Here is an 11,751-nt window from a genome sequence, read left to right on the forward strand (position 1 = left end):
AACAATTTTTTTAGCTTTTAAATCCCCACTTTTTGGTTCCTCAGAGTAGAAACTCAGTAGCCCCCATGGCACATACCAGGCATTCCCACATTCCAGTGAGTGAAGGTGACTGGGTCCCCACTGGCCCAACTGAATGTCCCCTGCTCCTCCATGTCTGAAAGACCAATCCAGAAGTATTTTGCTGGATTGAATCCAGTTATGGAGGTCAAAAAAGCTTGTTCATATCTGTGAAGAGTAAGCATCAAAATGATGTATCGCATTTTATCATAACTTGTACATTTCTTCAAACAGTTCATTGTAGCAAATCTTGTGAAGTTAAGGTGATTTTTCAGTATGTATGAAATGAAACAAGGGTAATCATCTTACTTTCATAGTTCTAATTATCATAAAAAGTAATTTTTATTTTACTTTTTGTTACTGTGAATCATGTCTGGAATTTAGAGTGATTCTATTCCCCTTTTGTACTGCACAATGAACAAGGCAAACCCCACCATATTGTGTTAATGCATATATGTTACTCATTCTGTATAACTATAAAAGCTACTATGCTTTTATTCTAAAAAGGGTAAGGTTCCAAATCTGCCTGTTGAAAAAACAAACAAACAAACAAAAAAAGGCTAAACCCCTAGAATCTAGAAGAAATAGTTCCATGCTTATCTGTTTATTTTTAGTTCAAGAAGTTTTAAAACAATCTGTCAGTCTGGGGTCGTTGGGGAGGTGATCCGGTTTTTTAATTCCTAAAGGCAACAACAGTGCGTGTAGTAGCACTGGCCTGAATGTTCTGATGCCCTACAAGCCTCGGATCTATAGTGCAATACTTCATCAGTTCTACCATAAATTTTCCTGCAAATAAGAGTGGTGTCACACTAGACAGACACTATGAATAACTGCTGAGTAAGAAGAAATTTCTCTTCCCTTCCATCCTGGTTACACGCATTAAAGGACAAGAATTATGTTTCCATACCTGTCTCTCACAGTAGCCAAGTAACCTTTGTTTTCTTCACAGATTTTTTTTGCATCTGAAAATGTTGCTGGTAGCTGCCCCACAGAGTAACAGTAAAAGCCGTGCTTCATCCAGCCCTGTCAGTGTCAACAGCACAGATGCACAGAGGGGCTATCAGATTGCACAGCTTTGTGCACTTCCAAAAGCCACACCCAAACTCCAGTTATCACATCCAAAGTCAAAATTGCTCTCAGGAACCATGTGAAGAAACCAAGAGGATAATCCAACACAGTTTTTGTAACCATAACTCTTGAAAAAGGACACACAAAGGGGCTTTGCAAACAGTGAGCCATGGTTGTGCCTTTGGGCTGGCAACCAAAGTCACAGCCACTTTGCAGCTCCCTGTGTAAAGCTTGCTCTGGCTTCTCACTGCGTAAGGATAGCTGTTGCAAGAGGTTACAAGCAATCTGCAAAACAGTGGACTCATATATTCCTTATTCCTGTGGCAGATTGATTGAACTGAGAAGGCTGTGTGCAACCCATGACCAGTGAGTTACAGCCTGAAAAAGTGCTGACATGTTTTGCAGAGAGTTGCTTTAATGGGGGCAGTGACCAGTTCTGCAGTAGGAGAGAGATGAGTCAACTACGCTTGCAAAGAAATAAAAAGGTCTATCTACATTTCAGTTAAATAAAGAAATACATTCCCTTTTAGTCTAAGAAGTATCAATACATATGAAATTAACAGTTTTCAAGTCTCCACCAAGAACAGTCAAAATAATTTACTTCTATGTTAATTATCATCATAACAGTGAAAGTCATATGCAGCACCTTCTGTTGCTTTTGTTTTACACTCACTTTCTGGCAGCCTGGGTAAGTAACCTCGACTTCCCCTGATTCTTCAGCCAAGGGTTTCCTTTTGCAGATGTAGCCAAACTTCATTTCACAGGCACTGTCAGCCCAGGATCCATCCTGAGTATGGTAAAAATAAACAACAGAGAGAAGTGAAAGCTAAAGAAAATTCAGATCCAACAAGAACACTCATCATTCTCAGAAAGAACCCTTCTCTTTTCATGTGTGTGAGACTGTTTCAGGTCTCTTCCTTGCCTTACTTTTTCTCCAAAATTCCCAAACAAAAACAGTGAGGGTCACATTTCCTCAGAGGTGTGAAAATGAGGGTTGGATGTATTAAAGATTCAATGGCTGATGAGAGCAGGAAGGAAACATGCTGTTCCACTCTCTTCTCACCAGCACAGTATCTATTATGTTCATATAACCAGATGGCAATAGCAAGGAAATGCTGGATAAACTAAACATAAAACATAAAAAAAGTCTTTTTCCACTGCATTATATGTCTTTTTATGCTGAGTATAAAACAAGAGAGATTTTTTTAACTGATTTTGTACCTCTACAAATATGAGCCTACAAAGTAGCTCTAAAAGCATATATTTTAGTGCTTTTAGAGGCAAAATGAAAAATTCCGTGCTTCAAGACTCTATGCTGCTATGATCAGTTATGTTAAATGTGGATGATGAGTTATTTCAACCAATTTCAGATGGAAACTGTTGTAGAGAAGGCCAAGTCTCCATGCAGTGAACTGCTTCTGGTGCTCCATCATACACCCTCCTGGATCTGGTCTCCAGTCTCCCTCCACACTAAGGCATCTTGAATTAATCCAAGTTCATAAATACTTTTAAAAGCATAACCCTTTTTTATTTTTTTTTAAATCATGGATGTTTTCCTTTTGGGGGGCTCAAAGGACAGAAGAAAGCATAAGAGTGGGGGAGGGATTTTTACCTCTCCCTTCATCCGGATGCAGTCTGCCTTATTCCACGTGTGAGTTGGCTCTCCATGATGCCATTTGGTATAAGTCACAGGTGTGCCATCACTCCATTCAAAATACATTTGAACTCTGAAGTCGTTTAGACCAATCCACAGCTCATCATCTGACTCTGGGAACACAGAGTTAATTGTAGGTATGGGGAGGTCTTAGAACAATCACAACTCACATCCCTTTTTGACTGAAGAACTTTTTTATTAAAAAAAATTAAGATCCTGGTTATAATGATTAAATGAATAATAGCAAACAAGATAATTTCAGATTAAGAAAAAAGTGACCTGCAGGAATACTCACTGTACCCAAGCTGGGACACTGTAAAACTGTATTCTTCAATATTATGAATACTCGCCAGATCTCCTTCTTCTTTTCTACAGGAAGATTGAGCTTCTTTCCATATTTTTGGTCTTCTATAAATTCTGTAGCAATGACCTGCATAGGGCACCCATTCCCTGGGGCACTTAAAAGGCTTTAAGTCACCTAAAAAAATTGATGTCAAACAATTAATGAGCAGTCCTGTTCAGTGCTTTATTTTCATCAAAAAGAAAATCACCTGTACTGACATGAATTTGAAATACTGAAGCACATACTGGCAGAGGAGAGAAGCCAAAATCTGAGGGTTACAAAGATTACAAAACAAATTTTTCTCTCCCAGTCGTGCTGGAAGCTACCAAAAAAAACCTTTTTCACAGGATTGAATAAGTACTGAGTAATTTGGCATGCAAATTTGCAGGGCACAAATCCATGTTAAATCACCCTCAGTGAGGCTCTGGGTACAGCCATGTTTTACACAAAATGGCCTCTTTTCCTACTCAGGAACTCGATCTTGTTGAATTTGTAGATTTTGTATATTTTTTTCTCTGGAAACAGCAGGGAGTCAGGAGCTCCTGCACAGCCCAAATCATATATAAGCTAGTCCAGACATGTCAGAAATCCCAGCTGCACAGAAATGTTGCACACTTTGTTCAGCACTTCTTTCTTGGAGTGAATTTAGTATGGGCAGCCACCTTCCACTGCTCGGAAAGTTCACATGATCTGCACCTACACGGTAAACTGAAGAGGGGAGGATATGTGCCCAACACTGATGTGTGATCAACCACTTGGTCCGATGCTCCCTGAACATGGTTTTGAGCTGGGCAAACTTGTATTCCCCTAAACAACATTCAGGCTTGGTTTGGAGGTTAACATGGATCAGAAATCATTCCAAGTGTGGCCAGAATGTGCAGGATATATATGGGCCATGCATCCCTCTGATTTTTTCCTGAATAGAACAAAAAGCATCAGAGACAGAAGGGGAGCATGAACTCTAGCAGAACATATCTTAGAAGTATTTTTTAGAGCACAGGATATTCATCAGTATTTCATGGTCTGGATAACATGACTAAACACCTAATCCTGCCTTCTTTAGTACTCTGGAATCTTTTCAAAATGATGAACAACATTTGGGCATCATCTTTAAAACAAGCCAGAAAGTTAGTTTTCTCAGTATTTGACCCAGGTGTGATCCTTTTGTTTTAACAATATGTTGTCATTTCACGTACAGCATCCTCCCAGTGTTTCTTGCTGACTGCAAAAATAGCCTTGGTTTTTGACCAACATACCTGGGGCAAGAGTGGAAGGATCCAAGGAGTTGTTTCTCTTTTGGCAGACATATCCCAGTTTCCGATCACACACCTGGTTTTCCCATTTGCCATTCCTACCTTGGAAGGTCCCGCATATTTTTCCAGATTCCACAGAAGGGTTTCCTTTAAAAAAGAGGCACAGAATCCTTCTGTTAACACTGAAAATTTTCACCTCTTAACAGGAAGGGATGTAAAAGACTTTTGCAGCTGCAAAGCCACTGGAGTATTAATCTTTAGAGTAATAATTTCCAAGAGAGATGACAAGGGAGCATCACTGGGATGGCCAAGAGGGTTGACACTTCAAATGTGAGATTTGCCCCTCTTTCCTTATGCACTGCTGAAGAAGAAATTCAGTGTATTTGAAGAACAGCAGCATATAGAAAAAAAAGTTTTATAAAAGTTCATCTAAGACAGAATTTCTTATGGAATTCTAGTATTGCAAGCAACTCAAGATCCTTTACTGTTGAATACTGGACTTGAAATGTGTATTTAATTCCACAAGAGTGCTCGCCCTTTGGATTTCCTTGTAGTCAGAAGTGCTATTATGAAAACACGTAACATGACAACATGCAGGATGGTGACTTAGGTCCTAAGAAAAGAGTGGAAACTTACTAAGATAAAGTACATCAAATAAATGTCATAAACATCAACTGAGAAGAATAGAAAATATTTTATGCTGTTTCTCTTTATTTATTTTCTCTCTTCTTTACATTCTGTTTATGTCATTTGTCATGAGGTGTTTTTATTTGAATTGAATAATATGCCTGAAGAGAAAATTGTAGATGGAAAAAATAGAATGAGGTATAGATATTTATTTTCAACTGTTGTCTTGGATAAGCTATATGCTTTTTCTGGGAAATTCAGAATTAATAACAATCTATCTCTGGTATGACCCCTATTACTGTAATATCCTACTTTTGCCATAATTCCCTGTAACCTGTGAAAATTCTGTGAAACCAAAGAAATTAGCTAACAAGAATTTGGTGAAGGGGAGGAGAGGGGAGGTGAGTAGAGGGGAGGGGAGGAAAAGGAAGAGGAAGGAGAGAGGAGGGGAGGGAAAGAGAAATTTTTGGTCCAGATGCTGTTCATCATTTAATAACAGTGCAATTACCTGGAGCCCAGTTCAGGTATCTGAAAGGACTGCCCTCAGTCCACTGCCAGCCACTCTCAAGGGCACTGTAAAGACCAGTCCAGAGCTTTGCATTGATGCCCAGGTCACTAGTGAGCCCTAATGGCCAAAAGAAACAATCAGTCAAGTTACTCAGTGCCTCAGATTTTGTAAGCTACTCAAGAAAACTGAAAATAATATTTTAAAGCATAAGGGCAAAAGTGTCATAGGAAGTATCTATTTTTTGTAAAACAGATTAGGTTATTTCAATTATTTTAATATCTTTTTTGTGAGAAAGGGACAAGCTCTTTTAAGAATGTTACTGAGACCTATTTTCACAAGGCAAATATAAATATTCATGTTAAAGCTGTTGGAGCTGACCTACATTTTAAACAAAGCATTATTTTTAATTTTTTTTTTTAATTTACCTAATAAATACATTTCTTCACGAAGGTCTGTGATACTTAATAATTCTGCATTCTGCTGCTGGCAGCTTTTTCTTGCTTGGTGCCATGTCAAAAGTGACTCCGAGTTTATCTGATAGCGGGTTGCTGTCACAGGATTTGTTTTCCAAAGATTATTGTGGGTGGTGTCTATAAAAAACGATATCAGCAATTTGACAAGATAATCATATTTGCTAACTCAGAAAATAAAATCTTTGTTGCAGAATAAAACTGTATAACCGTATGATTTGATAATTTTTAACATACATTTTTCCTCACTTAAATATACTTTTTCTGTTAAATATTAATAATACATTAATCACATAAGGACTTATGTCACCTTACAAACAAGAGTCTTACCTTCAGACTCTTCTTATGCTCTCCCAGAACTCCCAACATGACAGAAATGATCATTTCCAAACAATCAGGCATGAAGTGAGGATGAAGGGGCAGAGAATTTGCGCTAGGGTTATTGGAAAGCTGTGTTGGATGATTTGTAAGTATATGGAGCACTGGAGCACTGAAAGCAGGTGAAAGTCACTGCCTGTGTCCTGCACCCTTCCATTCACTACAGCTCTCCTGTTCTCTCCTCCATCCTATGATGCACTACTGTGTCGTGCTTCCCTATGTCTCACCTTCCTCATCCACTGCACTTCTTTCTGCCTTTCATTTGTCCTGACTTTCTTCTCACCTACTCCTAGGGATTTCCTCTTCCTTTTTCTATCAGCCCCAGTCACCACCCTCGGAATATTCCCTATATATAGCAGTCTTAGGAGCACTGTAGGGCAGTGAAACTGAAGAGCAGATACTTCACTTATCATTGCATACCTCACCAGTGAACTAGGCTAGACCAAATTCAGCTTGCTGTCCAATGCTACTTCCACATCCCAAGAAGATTTTGACCATGTCAGTGGAGGAAACTTCTGCTTAACACCTTTTCCAAAATTTTCATAAATTACCTTTTAGAGGACAATTTCCAAACAAGTGGTCCTTATCAAAATCTGAAGAAGTTGCACACCAGAGAGACTCGGCATCATCAATGTGAGGGATGCACTCAGCATACCATTTACCCTTGAGCTTAAAAGGGAACACACAAGGTGCACCAAAGGCATTTCCTCCCAGTGTATAGATATCTATGGAAAAAAGTATAAATCAATACTTCGAGTTGGTATCAGATGTTCACCCGAGTGACACCCACAGACAGCTCTCCACAGACACAGCTGAGTTGTGCAGAGCTCAACATATCAGTACTTTGCTACCCCAAACCTTTACAAGGCTGTCGAGCCAATCAGATATGACTATGGCAAAGTATTCAGAATTAAAACTCTCAAACAACCCTTAATTGGGCCTCAAACTAATTTCTGTCTAACTTTCTCATGTCACTGCTTTCTGGACTACTGTGTCAGAGGTCCCTGTGACTCAGTTTCTCCCGTTGCATACATCTGTCCTTGAATGATGTCTACATTCTTTTTTTTTCTTTTTTCTTGTATGGTGGAAAAGATGTTGAAAGAAGATATCACAATATTTTTATTAGTCTTTGTGAGAGGGAGTTATATCTTAAATTTGCAAGTGATTCTGCTAGGAAGTGACCCTGCCATCACTATGCAATCTAATTTGCTGTTATCTGTACAAAATTATGATAAACTTCATTCCTGATGGAATAGTCGTAGGGTACTACAAAAATTTAATCCCTTGTTATTTAACTTCCCAACCTACCAGTGTCACAAAAAAAAGCAGTTTGATCACTTGAACCTTGATGTCCACTCTACATGGCTCAAGATCCATAAAAATGTAGGAAATGGAGATCTGACTCTCCAGTGGTTCTTTGTCAGAGTGTTAAGAATTGTTGCATCCTAAACTATTAGGCACTGTTTCTCCTTTTGCTTTTTCCTACTTGTTCTTTTTACTGGGCCTAGGAAACACTAGGTAAATATTGTTAATGGTGGATTACATCTATGTTAACTAGAAATTAACTTCTTAGAGGTAGCACATGGTCAAATCGAGTAATAGCGGCAATAAAAAGTAATACAACACAATCATCTCTTCTACAAATTGATCAGACATATTTTGAAACAGTCATAGATTTCCTTTTGCTGTTGCTTTACAAACAGAATTCCCATTCTTCCTTATGATTATATCATAGGCCTTTGTAATTTTATTCTATTATTTGAAAGAATTGCATTTAACAAGTTATGCAGAAATGTGCAGTTATGTTTGCCAAAAAGTATCCAGTTGTATTTGCCTTTCATTTCTACACCATGTTTGTAGCTATCACGTCTACTGATATCACTGTAAGAAAATGGAGGTGTCAAGCAGGCAGCAGAACACTCTGCAGACAGGGGCAGTCAAGTTACCTCGAAATAGAGATGAATTTTCAGTACTCACCCTCATAGCGCTGAGAGCACAAGCTGTCTGCAGTTCCATAGATTTTCCACCTGCTCCCTTTGCCTGATCCTTTGGACAGCCTGATTTTCTTCCCCTTCCCTTTGCCATAGTTGAGAAACAAATCCTTGCCATAGCTTGCAACTGTCTCATTTCTACATTCCCACCATTGGAGTTCATTTGTCCTGTTACAGGATTCCAAGGTGATGGCAGCCTCATCGTCCTTCGTGAACACTCCCAGGCACAGCTTGAGTGCCATGCTCAGCAGCTGTTTGGCAGAGACCCACTTGAACTTCTGAAACTCATCATGCTCATCACAGGTGGTAGTTATGACTGAGCTAGAGTTCTGGGCTTGGGCACAGAGCTTGCTATCTTCATTATAGATTGAAAATATTCCGCTACCTATAAAATAAAATGATAATGCAAACATCTGAAGAGAGTTTTCTTAGGAGATAAAGTTAGTTAATATCTTTGTGATACTCTGCTACCAAAAAAAATACATATATATACTTCACAGAGAAAGAAATCAAGGGAGGTTAATCATCAGTGGAAACGATATTCATGAAAATATTCTTAAAATGAAAACAACACCGAAGCTGAAAATACAAGTCTTTGAAGAAAAATTACTTTTCTTCACATTCCTCCTTAAAGTAGAGTGGTCTCAAAATGCATATCAAAAATGGCCTTTATTAAATTTCATAACTTCTTCAAAGTTCCACCGCAGCATATTAAACAGCCTTTAATTCTTTAAGTAAGAGGACTTTTTGCTTTAAAGCTATTAAAGATGGTTTACATAACTCAAAATTAAACCATTTTTATATTTGGGCCAGAATGACATAGTGGTTTTCAGCTTATCAAGAAAGTGGGGTGTTTTTCATTTTTGGTTAATTATCTTGGAAATTTTTGGCAGCTGTGTAAAAAGTCATTTCTTCACAGAGTTTTATTTGTAAGTTGCTCGGGAGGGAACCCACAACTTGCAGCATCATCAGTTCTGGGCACAGTTAAGCTAAGTAAGTATCCTAAGTGCCATTAATAGCTACACTTCTAAATAGAAATGTGACACACTGTACAGCAGGGTTTTGTTTCTTAAGACCAGCTTCAAAAAAAGGGCCACAACTTCAGCCTCCTCCAAATCTTGACTATTTTTGCACCTTGCACCCTTTCACTCCTTTCTAAGTGACAGGCAACATCATCCAACTCACTCTGTAGTACCATTGAGCTTTACCCAAGATTTCTTAATGGAATACTTAAATGGGGCTTCATAATCCTTCCCATCTGGGAGCTGCCAGGGAGTGTTGTTGCTCTGAAAGTCTACAGATCAGAACAAACTAGGTGGTACTTCCCCTGGCACAGCTCTCCTGCTGTAGTGGTTCTTCAGAAGGCTAGCAGAGGATGGGTTAGAGCCAGCTTGGTCTCACCCAAAAGCATGCACAGAAGAAATTGTCCTGTAGTGGATTAGGTTGGCATTCAAGCTGCTGCCATCCAAGCAATAGCATTGAACTCCCAGAGTTCTCTAGCTGGGAGCTTCCCAGGGGAAAGGGGAAAGGCACAGCATCATCTGTTTTCCTGTCAGCAGTAGGAGCGTGTGAAATCTGACGGACAAAAGTTTTTAAGGTCCTTCCTAAAGCTGTCAGCTTGGAAACAAAATTTCAATATGCACTGATCGGTATGCTGTGGTCTATAGAAGATGTCTGAGAAACTTAAAAGTACGCATCAGCCAGTAGTTCTGTGCATGCTGAGAGTCCATGCCCTGTACTTCTGAGCTGTTCTAGCCCCCAACAGAGTAAACCAAGATCAGTTTTTGCCTGCATTCAGCTGGCTCACTTTCAAGAATCATCACTGCCTAAGTTATGTCCACATCTGTAGGCATATTCCTGTCACTCATACACCACCTTGAACGCTGGGTTAAGGAAAAAGAATGCCTATGCAGATAACACGAAATTGCAGAGCTGAAGGAAACTATTTCAAATTATATTCTGTGACTAGATTTAAATTCACTGCCCACCAAGAGGGATATTAAGAACCCATAAAGACGAACTTGAAAACCTCCACTCTCAGCAAAAGACCAAGACTCACCAGATGTTTGAAGAGATGTACTAATGGACAGAAGGAAAATCAGGGTCAAGTAGACAGACATGGCCAAATATTTCAATCTTTTCTGCCCTTCACCTCGAATTGATGCTGAAGACCAAATCAGTGCCTTTCAAGAAAACCCCTCTGCACTGAAGTGGATTAACAACCCCTTTTTAAGACCCAACAGATACAGGGAAGTTCTGAGCTTCAAATAAGGAACTGCGTCATGTCACATGAATAATTTTGAAATAATATATTAATGAATAAACTTTTCTTTCTAATCTAGTTTCTCTGCTGTATAAAAGTTTGCCACAGAAATATGAGATCTAACAGGTAACATTTTAGTGCGGATTTTTTAATACATACCTTATAAGTCAGAATCATTATTTTTATAAAAAGGTGACATTAACATCTCTTTTCCAGAAATAAATGAAAGAAGTGAAAAAGGAAAGAAAGATTTGTCTATATCAAAAAAAAAAAAAAAAAAAAGAAAAAGCCGGAGTGCAATGCAGTACTGTGAAAAATTGGCTGGGGCACCATGCAAATCAAGTAACTATGACATTGGAATCAAAGAGAACCAGAATTTCCTGTGTCTATAATTCCACAGAAACGAGAAAATCTGTAGAAAATAGGATCTGTGCTCTTCAGGAGGCACCTGTTCCTTCTTTGGCTCCATTTCTGACTCTATGCAGGAGCAATGTACCCAACTGACAGCAATAATTGAAGAAATTTGGAAAAGAAACCATACAATTCTACAAAGGAGAGAATCTGAAACTGGAAAAGACTGGATTTTCAATTATTGTTATTGAGGAAAACTAAACTGATAAGGAATACTGCCAGATTTTTTTCCTACTGGTCTCTGAAAGTTTGCACCTCCTAAACTGCATACCCTTCAGGCATTCTGACAAAATTCTGAGGTTTGCTTTGAAAAAGGTCTCTCCATGATAGGTAAAAGAGCTAGAAAAACAGGGTATAGGGAAGAGAAAAGGCAGTTCTGTGGAAGCTTTACATCCATTTTTGCTTATGGACTTCAAAGAATTTCATTTCTCCTATCTTTAGGAGAGGTTGGTGTGTGATACCTTCCCCAAAATTGTATTTGCAGCAAAATTGCTGCTGTTGCAGGCAAGGAAACCCCTGGATACCCACATGAAGATGTGGGATCTTGCTTCTATTACTTTAACTCAGATGCAGATGAATGACCCACTGGGTTTAAAAAGATACACAGGGAGTTACAGCAGAACAAAACTATAACAGGGAGAGAGAATAGTGGAACCTGAAGGCCAGAAGGCACAGCTAGGCAAAAGGCATTCAAAGAATGGGAATCTGAGAAGGATACTGAGACCTGA

The 11,751-nt window shown here is 38.9% G+C and overlaps 1 protein-coding gene across 1 annotated transcript in view; it reads right to left on the reverse strand.

The window, feature by feature from the left end:
• The window catches only part of LOC113987638 (macrophage mannose receptor 1-like), a 29,681-nt gene extending 19,152 nt beyond the window's left edge, over positions 1-10,529 (reverse strand). Inside the window, exons 1-11 of the mRNA XM_027720578.2 lie at positions 10,409-10,529; positions 8,336-8,734; positions 6,910-7,083; positions 5,936-6,100; positions 5,511-5,627; positions 4,379-4,522; positions 3,075-3,257; positions 2,738-2,892; positions 1,799-1,912; positions 965-1,080; positions 77-225 (exon numbers count right to left, since the gene is read on the reverse strand). Coding sequence (XP_027576379.1) covers positions 77-225; positions 965-1,080; positions 1,799-1,912; positions 2,738-2,892; positions 3,075-3,257; positions 4,379-4,522; positions 5,511-5,627; positions 5,936-6,100; positions 6,910-7,083; positions 8,336-8,734; positions 10,409-10,469 — 1,777 coding nt within the window. The 5' untranslated portion in view covers positions 10,470-10,529. The remainder of the gene's footprint in view (positions 1-76; positions 226-964; positions 1,081-1,798; positions 1,913-2,737; positions 2,893-3,074; positions 3,258-4,378; positions 4,523-5,510; positions 5,628-5,935; positions 6,101-6,909; positions 7,084-8,335; positions 8,735-10,408) is intronic.
• Positions 10,530-11,751: the final 1,222 nt, after the last annotated feature.

This window comes from Pipra filicauda, unplaced genomic scaffold (assembly GCF_003945595.2).
Source record: "Pipra filicauda isolate LSUMZ 115617 unplaced genomic scaffold, ASM394559v2 scaffold65_size3143899_pilon, whole genome shotgun sequence".
In the NCBI taxonomy this organism is placed as follows: Eukaryota; Metazoa; Chordata; class Aves; order Passeriformes; family Pipridae; genus Pipra; species Pipra filicauda.